Source organism: Lepisosteus oculatus, chromosome 6 (assembly GCF_040954835.1).
Source record: "Lepisosteus oculatus isolate fLepOcu1 chromosome 6, fLepOcu1.hap2, whole genome shotgun sequence".
Lineage (NCBI taxonomy): Eukaryota > Metazoa > Chordata > Actinopteri > Semionotiformes > Lepisosteidae > Lepisosteus > Lepisosteus oculatus.
In genome coordinates this window covers 51,661,482-51,676,519 of record NC_090701.1, presented here as the reverse complement: position 1 = coordinate 51,676,519, position 15,038 = coordinate 51,661,482, and the positions used below count along the sequence as shown (strand labels likewise).

The 15,038-nt window shown below is 40.7% G+C and overlaps 1 protein-coding gene across 4 annotated transcripts in view; it reads left to right on the top strand.

Annotated features, from left to right (window-relative positions):
* The first annotated feature begins 306 nt into the window (after nucleotides 1-306).
* arfgef1 (ADP-ribosylation factor guanine nucleotide-exchange factor 1 (brefeldin A-inhibited)) overlaps nucleotides 307-15,038 on the top strand; it is a 94,043-nt gene continuing 79,311 nt past the window's right edge. For 3 of the 4 annotated variants that reach the window (XM_006633994.3, XM_069191544.1, XM_069191543.1), the window contains exon 1: nucleotides 308-838. In XM_006633994.3, the coding sequence (XP_006634057.1) occupies nucleotides 715-838 (124 nt within the window). In that variant the 5' untranslated portion in view covers nucleotides 308-714. Of the gene's footprint in view, nucleotides 839-15,038 lie in introns of all 4 variants that reach the window. The other variant, XM_069191542.1, reaches the window with a different exon arrangement.

Genomic DNA, 15,038 nt, shown 5'->3' with positions numbered 1-15,038 from the left:
ATTCATCATATATCCCCTCTACATTGAGGCTTGTCACAAAAGGAAGTTCAGTTTGATTCTGCGGTATACTGTCCGTGCCCTTGACCGACAGGTGAGCCCTTTTTCGTCGCTGGTCACACTCAAAACGACCTGCCCAGCTCTCCTCTCCTGTCCGCAGCTGTACTGCAGATGCAGCACCGCAGAGAGACGGCGGGACCGCACGGCGGTGGCGGCGGCTGGCTGCAACTGTAGCAGACAGTCCCTTCCCTGGTTAGTTTTGCACGAGTCACTAAACCCCCCCCCCAAAAAAAAAAAAACCACGACAACCTCACTTCGTGCAGTGACAGCCACGCTAGCCACCTGAACCTGCGCCCACTCCAACACGCAGTGAGCGAACAAGGAAGTACGGATCTGCGCAGCGCCTCTCCGCCGACCCTCCCAGCTCCTGCCAGCCTGACTCACTCTGCCTCATTGCGGCCGTTTTTTGACGTGCGTGACGTCGCTTCCTTCCAACATGGCGCTGGCAGGTTGCTAGTGGAAAACCGAGGGATTTCCGTGTAAATCTATCGCACCTTCCGTATTTATGCATGCTCTCTTTTATATATTTTTTTCTGGGGAGGGCGCAGATCGGCAGCGCTTTCTTTCTTCCGAGGAGCGGTAGGTAAGGGAGAGAGGACTCCTTCCCCCGCTGGGACTGTGATCATACTCCTCGCCCAAGCTCCCGTCCAGCGCGTCATGTATGAAGGGAAAAAGACGAAAAACATGTTTTTAACCCGGGCTCTGGAGAAGATTTTAGCCGACAAGGAGGTGAAGAAGGCTCACCACTCTCAGCTGCGTAAAGCCTGCGAGGTGGCGTTGGGTGAGTTGAATTTCGCCAGTGTTAAAAACGGGGCTGTCATGTTTGGCACACGTCATGCATGTGTTGTGTTATTACCAGGGAGTTACAAAATGTTGCAGTGCATCGTAGCCGCTTTTCATGGGATCTTTTTAAAAGACAAACAAGGAATGGCTTGCGCTAGGACAGTGTTATATTTGGTCTTAAAGATTGTGTGTGTGTGGAGACAGTCAAAAGGCCGAAAGGCATCGGGTTGCTGAGAGAAAGAGAGAACTAGCTATTAAAAATGCATGGACTATCCGAGAAGAGAGTCAGAGAGGTAAATGGTGCAAAGTGATAAGGGGTTGCGCGTCTTTTTTTAAAAAATAAATGTCCAGTCGGTTCGGAAGCGAGTGGTTTTCAGTAACCAGTATCCTGGGAAATGTTTAAAAGCGGGCTAAAAAAAAAAAGTTGTTGTCTTTATTCACAGACGCTGCAATCTTGGAATAGGGCAGCTGAGTAATATTTCCTTCCGTGTTTTTGCGCCGGTCTGCGGGGTGAATGTTACTGGCATGAACAAGAAGACGCAGGGGGTCCATTTCATATTCTTTTGTTGCCTTGTCGGCCGGGAGACCGAGGGCCAGGTAGCCCGTGTCAGTAAAAATCAGATACGTGCGAATAAAGTATTAGGATCGGTGCTCTCGGTGGCGATGTCTGCCGTGCTTGCGTTGATTTCGCGAACAGGGAAGAGGTTTTTTTTTAAACGGTATTCTTCCCTGCTGCCTCCCCCTTTGAGTCCCCTACCCGTGCAGAAACACAGAGCGGCGATGACAGTGCGTGAATGGAAAGGGGTGGCAGTGGATGGTCACCCCCCCGTCCCCGGGGGGTGGGGTACCTTGGTGAACTAAAGAGGTGGTGATACGAGAAAAACGAGCATCCCGTCTGGGAGCAGGCAAGGCAAGAAAAGCGAGTGTGGATTTAAGTATTAATTTGCATTCAGAAATCCGCCGGGGGTAAAAAACAAAAAACAGCGTCTCTTTTGGGGTCGCTATAAACGTGAAGCAGAAATGGTCTTTTGCCGTATTTACGACAAGTAAAAACGCCATATGGGTTGCCCTGTGTCAGTGTGGGCTGCCGCTCAGATTTTTCTAACAGGCGAACTGTGGTTGTGCGGTTTGTGTCACGTTGTGTTGGTGTTGCTGTGTTCTTAGGAGACCTCACACAATTCAGGACAAACTCCGGCAGAAATGTTGGACGCCGAGAGGAAACTATTAAAGATCCGTATCATTGAGTTGGCATGCGCAGTGCCAAACAAAGGTGTGTGTTTAACAATGGGAACGTCAGGTAGCTGTGCTGTGTGAAATGAGACTGGCCCTCTGGAATGCAAATGACCGTGTTTCGGTTTGGTTTTCCTTAAGATTTTTTTTAAAACTGTGAAAATGCTATGATAAGAAAGTACAGCACACGTTTGTACATTGACTGCACAGGCTGTTGCAAGAAGGGAGTTTATGCCCCAGTGCAGTACCTAAATAGGGGTAATTAACTCCTGTAGAAGCGACAGTCTGCCCAACGCAGTTATTTACATTTATTTATGCTTTTATTACATGATCCGATAGCAAAGTACAAACTAAAGCACTGGCTATAACCCATATTCCAGGGGTATCCTCAAATACCTTATTGCTGTTGTTGTAGTCATAAATATATATATTAATTTCTGGTTTGTTTCTTTTAAAAGCTAGATCTTTATGTACTTTGGATTGCTGTTTTCTGTGTTTGACCTGGCCTGTTTAACATAGTCTTCTCAGTGATAGTTCTGATTTCAGGGTTTTGTTTAAAACAGTAGGTAGCCTAACTCTCACTATTTTGCAAACAATGGGCCTGTTCTAGCAAATAACTGATAGGCAGAAATTTTGCCTGAGTGTATCATGGACTGAATGCAATTAAGTAATTAATGTAGTCTGGAAGAGATCCAGACTACTTTGTTGAAAAAACCACTCACCTTAATGAGTTTAGCTCTTGCAGAACATGAACTGGATTCTTGTGTTTCTGGATATTCTTTGCAACACAATTAAAGTATCAAGCATTCGTACCCAAAGAGGAACATTATTGCACTGAAAGTGGGTCATTATGCGACAAGCCAAGACACCAACCTGTCCTTTTAATAAACCACTTTGCGGACTTGGTGGAAAAGTCAGACGATTTTGTTTGATTGTCTTGCACCGGTTAATGCACTGGACTGGAATATCACTGGCCTTAGAAATGTTTCATCTGATAATGTGCTTTGTGAAATGTAGACTCCTAATATGCCCTGTGGTTCTGCCAAAAGGATACAGTATCAGGCAAATGTGGATAAAATAGGTTATTCAACATGGCTAATACTTACGAGGTGAATATGGAATAATTAGAAATGTATTCCCAAGCAATACATGAAATAAAAATACATTATAAAATTATCAAATTAAGGTGTCAATTTGTTCATTGTGTCCTAAAATTGTTTAATGAAGCTGAAGCAGTCAATGAAGGAAATAAACGGAATTGTAATGCAAATGGGGTTTTAAACTTTATAAACGGCTTACAGACTTAGTTGTTGCAGTTTTTTGGGGGAATATTTCCAGTTTCAGGTGGTGGATTTCTACTTATTGACGTTTTTGGTGGTGGTTGCAAGTGAACATCATGGTAATAACAAGAAATTCCAGAAATACAAGAATCCAGTTCATTGTCTGAAGGGAAAATTAAGAAACCTTTTTAAAAAGTGTTTATATGTTAATCTTGCTTTGATGTTTCTCCAGCTGTTTATATTGTGGTTTTCCAAGGGTCAAAAGGTCATTGATAAAAACTCATTCGTTTTAAGTCATGCCAAAATAAAAGTGATGAACTCACTTTATTTAGAAACGTGTTTGGGGGAGGGGGGGAACCCCTCTCTTGCTGAAACTGATACTGAGATTTAGCCGTTTAAAAAAAATTAAGTGTGCCCTAAAATAAAATCTTTGTCCTTTTAATTTATAACCTGGCCACATAGCCATGTTGCAGCTGATACCCTTTCAAGACATGGCTGGATGAGAGATTGGGATGAATTAGCTACCAACGACCACATCAACTCGATGAGCAGAATGGCCTCTAGTTTGTAATTCTGCTTATGTTCTGGTACTGCAGTATTTCATTAAAATCTGAGAGAGGTGTCTCTGTGGGTTATTTATTTGCCATAGAATGATTTAAATAATATTTAGTTGTCATTTTTTCTTTTGCTTACATCCATTCTTTATCAGAAAGCAGCTTATTCCAGGGCAGGGTCATGGTTCTTTGTTTGTGCTCTCTAAATTGAAAATAATAATAATGAATGATGCTCACGGAAACATGCTTTAAAGGGAACTTTATTTCTCCTTAGTTTGTTTAGTGGTTATTAGTAACTAGAGGGTTTGGTGCCTGTTACATGGCATCTGTTTCTTCATATTTTTACATTTTATTAGTGCAGTTTTTACTTTCATTATTAGGGACTCATTCCACTGATCTAGATTTTCCACATTTTGTTTAAATTATCTTCAGTAGACAACATACCTTACATGCCGTGGTGACTTGATGTGTTATTGGCAAAACCAGATTTATTTTACAGAAGTGAATGTTTAAAAAAGCAGTGGAACCATCTTCAGCTGAAGGAAAATATTAAGTGGATTTTGTTGATGGTGCAACTGTTTCTTGTAAGGGCAGTGTGTATGGTCACGTAGTTGTCTTTGAACTTGGTGTCAATGTTGAGCCTGTAGTGATATGTCCAGAATTAGTAGCACGGCCCATTAGTCTGTAGAAAGGCTTTTGAAATACCATTATTACCATTAACTACCATATCTTCAGCATTTGTCCGTAGACCTTTTAATAAAGCATATGGGTTTATTTTAATAAAGAAACGAAGTTCCAATCTAATAGGCTTAACAACCCATCTGCAGCATGCATGTAACAACTCATAACCAAGTCTGTGCCCTATAGCCTGTGGCTAAGAAGGTTGGTTTGTGTGATATGTGAGAATGAACAAGGAAAATTATGAAACCATTGATACATCTTCTTTTAATGTTACGATGAAAGACTTCTTAAAAATAGAGGGGTGCACTGTTTATCTTGTCTTTTATTTTTAAGCAAAAGTTAATCTTTGAATTAAGAATTCAGGGCCATATGTTATGCATAGTATGATGCTGCCTGAATGCTGTTTAAAGTTGAATCTGTGGAAATTAACAGGCAGATTGGATTTGAAAAGAATAAAAGCATACAGTGGAGATGGTATCTCACAGTGGCTCCTAAAGAGCATTATTTATAGCCTTGGAAATAATGCACATGAAAACAGTGTGACCTTGCACTAAGCTGTACATTTGAAGTTAAAGAGCAGCCAGATGAAAAGTGTCTGTGTATATTTTGCAGTACATGATACTAATATACTGTAATATAGCACTTGCAAAATGTTTTTATTTTTTATAAAAATGTTTTTATTTTTAAGTTGATGTAGTAGAAATGCATCTATTCTCCAGCTGCCCAATGCGTTGCCTAGTTGTGAAATTAAACTTGAGTCTCTGAACAGGTTTAGCTGTGAAAACATATCTCTCTTCTATGGGTTGTTATTGAAAACTGAGTATTTGCTTCCTTTCATTTGAATACTGTAAATAACTGTAGATGTTTGAAATGACATTTACCGGTACAGCTGCAGCAGTGGGGGGGGACCAAAAAAGCCAAAAAAGGAGGAATATTGGCCACATATGCAGCAAGGGACATGGATGGGGTAAGAGTCGAGGGCCGGCACCGACCTGTTGGACGCCAGCCAAACACACCCGGGGCGGGGGGACCCATTGCTGTAGCTGCCAAGGCCCTGTGCATTATGGACAGAGCGTGGGGTGAGTGAGGAAGCCCGGGTCTCAGTGCAGACATGCTCCATGCACTCGCCCCACAGGGAGAAGTGGGAGTCAGTGAACCGGGGCCTCTGCGGTGGACAGCGAAAAGATGGATAAGGGAGAAGAGAGAGACAAAACAACATATATAGGCCTGGGCTGGAGGTGTGATAGGTTGGATACTTGACCAGAATCGCAGAGAGATGAGGGAGAAGAATGGAGCAGGAGAGAGAGAAGGGGAGGGAAGAACTGCTGTGGGGGCAGCTGCTGGGAGCTGCTGGAGGGCTGAGGAGACCTGAAAGAAAAGCGGAGACTATATGGTGGAGGCAGATCCACTGTCTTTTGCATGAAGCATTGAGGTTGAAGAGGCGGGAGCGACTTGGGTCCTGGATGAGTGCGCTGAGGGAAAGGTCTCAGCAATGCTGAATGTGAGCCACAGAGTGCTCTACAGAAGAAATACACTGCTGCAAGAAATATATATGCGGGCGAATAGAAGTGTGCGAGATTAGGATCTACCTTTCCTCCCGAATTTCTATTTGAACTTTGTTAGAATTCCATTTATCTTTAATGCTTAAGAAACAACGTATTATCCCTCATTTTCCTTTAGCTTTTTAATGTGCTTTTTAAATTGAGCATTTTGACATTGAGCAGAGAAAAAGTTTGGGTTTAGGGAAATCATTATCAGCATGCTTAAAATTCTTGGATGCTCATCTTAAGAATGAATGCTTATTATGAACCAGCTTTCAGATATTTGTACATTGATCTATGCACTTCAATTACATTTGCCTGAGTGATGAGATGCTGCGATACTCTGAAGATCTCCCATTTTAAGGCTTGTGCCTTCTATTTAGCATAAAATAATTACAAGTATAGACTGAAGTATATATATGCATGTCATAGGGGAGATTGAAGTGTGCATCAAGGGAGATGCTCCAGAAAGGGGTAGAACAGTCTTTACTGTTCTGATTGTGATTGTTAGGATCGCTGTCTGACTGCATCCTAACTGAGCAAGTAGCTCCAGCTTGGGTCTCTCCTAGTGCCCCCTTCCATGCCTAGACATACCATGGAAAAGGAATTGCAGACAGGAAAGCGTAGATGGGAAAAATCTAAGATGGAGAAGCTCCTTTTGTAACAGCTGCCTTCATTTGCTGTTATGGTAGAAACAGACATGACAACAGTGTGAGAGAATCATTTACTATCACCCGCTCAGTATAAAAATATCTACACTTTTGTAAGTATGAACATAAATATTTTAAAATCAGAATTATGTTACTTGGTTGTCAGTTGATTTCCATCTGTGGGCATTTTAATGTCTCATTTGTTTTTGTTTCTTGGATAATAGCCAGGCTGTACACCTCTGTACGTCGATGTTGTATTTTGAAGTTAAAATAAATCAATTTTAAAGATGTAAATTCTAAAACCCTGTGTGTAGGATTCAGTAATGTTGTGTATTTAATAAGAGTAGAAACAGATTTGCAATTGTGATACAATCGACACATGATATCCTTGATACATGGATTGCTGCTGGTCTTGATGTTAGAAGCTGTGGAAATGTAGTCTGGTTCGGCTATTGACAGGCTGTCTAACTGGTACAATCTAGACTGTACCTCTGTGACATGTTTCAGAGGAAGGCTGTTGCTCATCAGCTTCACTTGTTGCCCTCACATCGAGACACGTGGGTCATCTGTTTGCAAGGGGGAGCTGAATGAGTTTGGCAGGGCGAGTGTTTGTTCAGAGAAGAGGCGGCCCGATCATTCGGACACACAGGAGAACGCAGTGACAGGTGTGAGATGAATGGAGTGGCAGGCTTACAGAATGGGCTCTCTGAATAGAGGGTGAAAAACCGGAGTTTTTGAAAATCTCTTGGAGCCTCCTGCCTCTGGCAGCACAGTGTAGGATCCATCCATGGGAGCTGTAAAAACCAGTTATTAAAACCACGCACAGCTGGTCTCTGGGGTAATCACACCAGAAATCTGGCCTGCAGTGTGTGCCTCCTTTATATTTGACAATCGGTGAAGGCTCACATTTGCAATAGATTTCATTCCTGTTGTTACCTTAGTCTCTTACCTTTTTTTTTTAGTGAAATCCTCTTTGTAGATGGGTCTCTACAGCAGGTGAGCCCTGAATAGCAGGCCTCAGGCCCACCTGGTGGTCTGTTCAATTGAAATATCATTATATTCTACTTGTGCTGAGGAGCCCACCCCCCCAAAAAAAGCTTTTCTCATTGGCTTCATTAAAATCCTTCTCAAGATATGAAGAAAGCACTTGAGCTGCAGAATAGAACTAGTGCCTAAATAAAATCACACAGTTCAGTAGAATATTTCTGGTCCAAGGAAAATCAAATAAAAGCCACAAAGCCAGAGGCTTTCTTGGTCTTGTCTTTTAGAAACTGTCAGCAGACGGCAGAGGTGAAATCCTCAGCGTCTCAGTTCACAGATATATGGGTCACCAGATACAGTTACAGCGTCTGCTCCATATAGTTGTAAACTGAAGTACTGTAGCATGTAGAACATTATTCATCTTTATAATGCCTTGAAGATGATTAGAAAAAACTATGCACATCTTTTCTGGAGAAGCATTCTAACATCTGATGTGAGAAGTGAGGAGAATGCAGTAATATTGCAATCTCTATTGCGTGAATGCATATACAGTATTTGTACTATAATGTATACTGTATATATAACTTATAGCCTAGGAGCCTAAAGATCATTGGTGGCCTTTGAGTCTTGTTTTCTTAATTTCATTCCCTTCTTTGATCCCCCTTTTATTCTACAGATAACATGCGGAAATATTTTAAGCGCTAGCAGTTATTTCAGATGGTAATAATAAATTCTGACAAGCTAAAGCTTGAGACTGGCACAGACTATGTACTGTTTTCTATTCTGTGGTGTTGACCTTTGAGAACCAAGGCTGGATGCTGCATGCTTGAAGGACAAAGCCTCTGTTGTGGGTTTCATTGATTGATCAACATTGTTTTCCATAGGAGGTGGGGTGTGTGCCACACGCTGTGGTGGCTGTCTTTTAATGGGGATATCTGAAAACCTGCAGAAGGATTGTATGAATATGAACACTTGCTCTAAGTCTGTAGAGGAACTTGCATCGTAATCTGTCAGTATGCTGTCTATAGTACGTCTTTGTACTATACACTGCATATAGTACAATATATACATATAAACTGTATGTGAGGTAACTTTCTCATGGCATAAATTTCATTGAAACATATTGAAAGACATTCATTTTTTAATTTGTATTTAATTTAATTACAGTTTTTTTGGAATTTGTGAAACCCTTTCCTACATTATTGCCTTCAGGTAATGTAGTTGTGACTGATCTTTTCAGTTTTGTGCACTGCTTTTCAGGTATAAAATGTGTAGGGTTTACATTTATCTTTTCTCATTATTTTACTCTTCTTTGAACGCCTATCATTTCCCATATCATTTCATCGTGGTAAGAGCCGAAGCATGGTTGTTCATTCTGATGTTAGTTGTGTAGTTGCAGTTGGGCGTATTTGGGAGGTGGGGTTTGAGATATTTCCACTGATGGAAAACGAACGTTTTACCTACAGGTCTCCACTTTGAGAGTGTTTTTCAATGCCGACGATCTGCAGGTTCTCACAAGAGAATATCTGTAGAATGTTTCCGCTTGCTCACTAGGCCACTAGGACAAGATCAGCCTTTGTACAATATAAGGAGGGTAGTGAGGATGAGCTGTCAGAATTCTTCCAAGATTGTGTGACTGTTTTATGTAGGTTTTTTTTTAAATAATTTCTGTTTCAGTCTTTTTTCCATTTTCTCACAACAGCTGCAGTCCTGCACTGACTTAGGAAAAAAAACCTACCTCCTCTGCTCTTTGTGATTAGAATATAGTTGTTTCTTGACTTTCTGTGACACATTACAAAATAGTTTTTAGAGACTAGTAATAATTTGTTGATTTGAAAGACTGCAAAAATCCTCATTTTCATACCTGCTGGACTGAAATATTTCATTATATTCTTTCTGTAAGATCTCATGTATGCCTGGAAAGAGTCATTAAAACCTCAATATTGTGATCACATGCAGGTGGTACAGTAACAACAACTTGTGACAATTCTGTCTTAGATTTTAAAATTAGCAGAGGAGACAACATAATACATACTGACACAGGGTACGTTTTGTACTTAATATAATGGACAGCTCTGCAACATCCAATATTATTTGGTGATAAAGGATTTTACAGCCTCTGCATCACACTGAGCCTGTAAGGAGAACACAGTGAGCAGCTCTGTTAACTTTGTGTGTATTTTGAAAACAAAAAGTTACTGATTTTATAAATACATTTATTATTCATAAAATTGTCTTTAAAACCAGTTTGATTTTGTCACCTCTAAAGGGTCACTGCTCTTCGTTTGTAGAGAGAACAGGGTTTCTCCTTTTGATATCCCTATTGATATCCCTTAACTTGGCTTTTTCAGTTGTAATATACAAAGTAGTGATAGGCATTCGTTTTATACAATATATTAAATAAAAGCAATGCAGAAAACAATTCTGTTGTTATATTTTCTTATCGGCACAGTGCTCCGTGGTTAATACTAATGCTTCACAGCTCTGTGGTTCTGGGTTCATTGCCAACCTCAAGCCTCTATGCATGTTTTGCAAATGTTTTCTCCTGGTTTCTGCCCACCTCCTAGAGCTGCGCTGCAGAGGTTCAGTTGTCCTTTTCTGCATGGCCCTGCAATGACCTGGCATTCCCCTCCACGGAGGAGTCCAGTCATGTGCTGTCCATCCTGAAGTGAGTTAGCACCACTGGGAAAGAGACCCTCCCCAGGAGGAGCAGATTATTGTTGATGGGTGGATGGACTGTGGACACTGTGTTATTGCTATGCAGTGTAGGGACTTTTGATTATCTAGCTCTCTGTGCTGCCCTGGCACGTCCAGGTGTTTTGTTATTTAGTAGATGTGCTACATGATATCCTTTGTAGTTGTGCACAGACAAAGCACCAAGCACAGTGTAACTAATCTGTAACAACTGAAGGGTTTCAATAAACATGGTGGAATAAAATGTGTTTGAATAGGAAATTGTAATGCATACGTCTGACAGTTCAGATTAAACCCTATATTTGATCCAAATTTTAAACAACCACGCAGCTGTAAAGGAAGAGAAGAGTCGTGCGTCTCAGAGATCGTGTTAGTGCCGTGCCTGTTTTTACTGTGCTCAGGGATATACTGAATTCCTCAGAATTCTGGACTTTTTAAAGTTTAAAGTTTAAAATGGCCACCAAGTCATCAGAATTCAGATGGAGACATCGGGGTTTTAACCCTAAAACGGAACTGCTGTCGGCTTTGACAATCCTTTGTTGATAACAAAAGATGAGTATTTTGATATTTTCCATTTTTGTCTTCATTGGCTTGAGCACATTAACAGGTCTTATAAAAATGTATTCTGCAATAGGACTAGAGAGTGATATATTATTTACAGTTTATACATTGAAAAGTTGTGCAGATGTTATAGACACTGCCTTGGATTATTCAGACCCTTCCCATGGTGTCCCATTTTATGAATTAACCAAATTATACATATTAAACTTAATATTTTAATCTAAACCTGAATGTTTTTTTGGGGGTACCTCTCTGCCAGATTTGCACATCAGATTGGTGTGATATTTTTCCATCCTTCTTCCTGGTAGATTTGCTCACCTCGATTGTGAATTGCTTGTGGGTCTTTCCACAGATTGGCAGTAGGATTCAGTTTAGGACTTTGGGCCTTATTCTTTAGTCAGTCCAGTGTAAATTTGGCCCTGTGCTTTGAATCTTTGTCCGGCTGAAAATTGACTTTTTGTCTCAGGTTTAGGTCTGGAGCAGGTTATTCCTCTAAGCCCTTGCTTTGATCAATTTTTGTTCCTATAAGTCTTGACAAGCTTCCCAGTCCCTGCTGATGGGAGGCAAAACTGTAACATGATGCTGCCAGCACTGTGCTTGACAGTAGGGCTGGTGCTGACTGAGTGATGCACCATGGTGAGTTTTGTAGCAGATGTAACACTTTGCATTTATACCACAAAGTTCAGGTTTTGTCCTATATGACCACAAACCTTTTTGCCGTTTCTGTGCAGCATCACTTAAATGCTTACCTGCAAGTTTCACAAAGGATGTGGGAGGTGTTTTCCACTCTGCCACACAAGCCCATTGCAATTGTTGACCCATGGATGTCATCTCCCTTCTCAGCCACAAAGTCAAAGTCGCCACTGGCTTCACAGTGGCACCTCTCTGCCAATTCCTCCGGGCCCCACTGCTCAGTTTGGAGGAACAACCTGATGTGAGCAGTGCCTGGGTGCTTTCTACTTCTTATTGATCGAGGTGAACATGCCCAAACAGATATTATTAAGAGTATTTGAAATGTTTCTGTATCATTCTCCTGGTTCGTGGCTTTATGCAACATTATCCTTGAGCTTTTTTAGAAGCTCACTAGTCGTCTTTGTTGAATTTTTGCTTGCAATTCATTACTTGGCTCAAGGACCTTGCAACATATATTAATGTATTTATTCTAAAATCACGTTATCCACTGTTATTTGCACACAGACAGGGGGCACTCACCTAACTGTGTGACTTATTAAGGTAATTCTGAACGCCTAAATTAATTTAGGTGTTTCAGTACATACTGTATGCAGTTGTGCCTTTTCCTTCCTTTTTCTGTCATAATATCTACAATATTTGCCTTTGCCCTAATTGCTTGGAGTTGACCATATACATATGGTCTATACACCATATGTATAATAAGTTTTAATTGCTTCTTCGAAGTGTTATGACTGCAGGCTTCAACATAACAGAATGAGCAAACTGTGAAAGGGTCTGAATGTGTTTACAAGGCACTGTTGTTTGTATTCTTCCATGACAGGGTAGATTTTTCTTCAGCTGGTTTTTACCCTGGAGAAATTGTCAAATACGTCTCCCCACACCTACACAGCTCTCCAAAAATGACAAGCAAAACCCCTTAAATGGTTCCCTTTTCTTTAGTTTTCAAAGAGCAGAGTGCTTTTAATTAGTTGAAATTAAAACCAAACCGAGAACATGGAATACTTTGGATTTATTGGTACTGAAATTATTTTTTAAACTGACCCCATATAGTTCAGTTGGGTTAACAATAATAACCTTGACAATATGGAAGATATAACAGGTCATTAGAACAAATTGATTCTTTAGTGCAGCTGGCCAGTACTGTTTGAAGACTTTTGCAGTTGGCATTCTGTATGGATGTGTCAGACCCTAACTCCTCAACTGATAACCAATTCGAGTGTGGGTGTGAAAAAGTTTTTTTTACTTTTACAACAAATAAAGTCAACTGAGAACAAATTCTCATTTACTATACAGTTTTACAATGTTGTTGTCATTCCTTTTCGAATGCTGCTGTTTCCACCCATTTGCAGCGATTCATGTGTAATTGCAACTAAATACATCTCATTCGCAAGCACAAAGCACCTGCTTCTGACTGGGTCACAATAAGGAAGAATTGCTCATGATTTTAATGATGCGTTTTTTGGGAGGGTGGGGCTAACTAAAAGTACCCCGTTTGCCATGAAATTATCTCCGCTTTAGTCTTCAAGTCCTCCTTGAAGTGTTATTTCACAGCTGCACTTTCATGCTCATGTGACAGTGAAATGTATTATACTATCCCATTTCAGCTTATTTATTATCAATCCTTTAAAACTTAAAAAATGCTTGCGATACCCTTATTTTGTAGACGAGACTACTGTAATACTTTAATAGGGTATCTTCTAAAGTACTAAAGAGGCTTGCATCCTAACTGAAAGCACTCTTCATCAGCACATAACTCCTGTCCTCTGTAAGTTGCACTGGCTTCCAGTGAAATTTTGAGTGGGCTTTCATGGCTGTTCTGACTAACTGAATAACTACCTACCAAAATACTTTAGGGGGTTATTGCATGAGTAACCTATAGTCCAGCTATTTATCTGAGCCAAACCCCAGGCTACACAACGATTGACAGTTGTGGTTCATGAAAAGACTTTGGAACTCATTGCTTAAATCCAGTAGGGACTGCAATGTTTTCAAGACTCGCCTAAAGACGGATGTCTTCAGTAAGTCTTATAATGTGTAATCGGTTTTACTCTTTAGTATTGCAAAGTCATTTTGCTGCGCTTTTTGTTTTTGTTTCTGCCAAGTATTGCATGTGTGCTACTGTGAAGCTCTTTGTCTTCTGTTTGCATTTTTAATTAAATGTTTAAATGGAATAGATCCATTGTTTGCTTGTTACTGTATGTCAACATATAAAATAATACCAGCAAATGAGTAACTGATTATTTTTTCTTCTGATGTAGTTTAGGCCTATGCCAGTAGATTTATTGTTTGTTACCTGGTTCTTGTCACCAAGGCAACCTCACAGTAGTCAAATGTTAGTGGAATGAGCAAAGAACATCCAACAACAACAGGTTTACATTTTGTACTTATAATAATTGCTTACATTTATATAGCGCTATTCTGAACACGCCACTCAAAATGCTTTACAGGTAGTTGGGACTCCCCTCCACCACCACCAATGTACAGAACGCTCACCTCACATAAGCTATTAGTGAGGACAAGAATAGAGTTAAGAAGCCAATTCATAGATGGTGATTATTAGGAGGCCATGATTGGTAAGGGCCAATGGGAAATCTGAAACATCCCTAATCTTTTTGAGAAACGCCCTGGGATTTTTAATGACAAAAAAGACTCAGGACTCTTTGGTCATTAAAAATCCCAGGGCGTTTCTCGAAAAGATTAGGGATGTAACCCCGGCGTCCTGGCCAGATTTCCCATTGGCCCTTATCAATCATGGCTTCCTAATAATCCCCCTCTATGTACTGGTTTCATCACTCTGCTCTCCTCCCCACTGAGAGCTGGTGTGTGGTGAGCGTTCTGGTGCACTATGGTTGCCGTCGCATCATCCAGGTGGGGCTGCACATTGGTGCTGGTGGAGGGGACTCCCCATTCCCTGTAAAGCGCTTTGAGTGGAGTGTCCAGAAAAGTGCTTCTACTACTGACTACTTTACAGACAGTACAAAAGAAAACAGGCAAAATACTAAAATGAGCTGCACTTAGTCTATTCATGCTACAGTATAAGCCAACACACATGAATGAGTGAATATGGATCATGGCTGAAAATACGTAAACAGCACTTTCTTTCCTGTACAGCAGAGCTTAATTTTCTGAAATCCTAAGTTCTCTGAGAGAACACAAAAAAATCTGGATTTGCTTGAAGTCTTGTCTGGTTCCTCAGAGACAACATTGAGTGCTGTGTCCTTCCCACAGATCACAGCATTTGAGTCAGCAGTTGCTGAAGAAAAGATCCCAATTAATGTTTGGCAAAGCACGACCAGGCAGTTGTGTTTGAGTTTTTTTTTCTTTCACAAACTA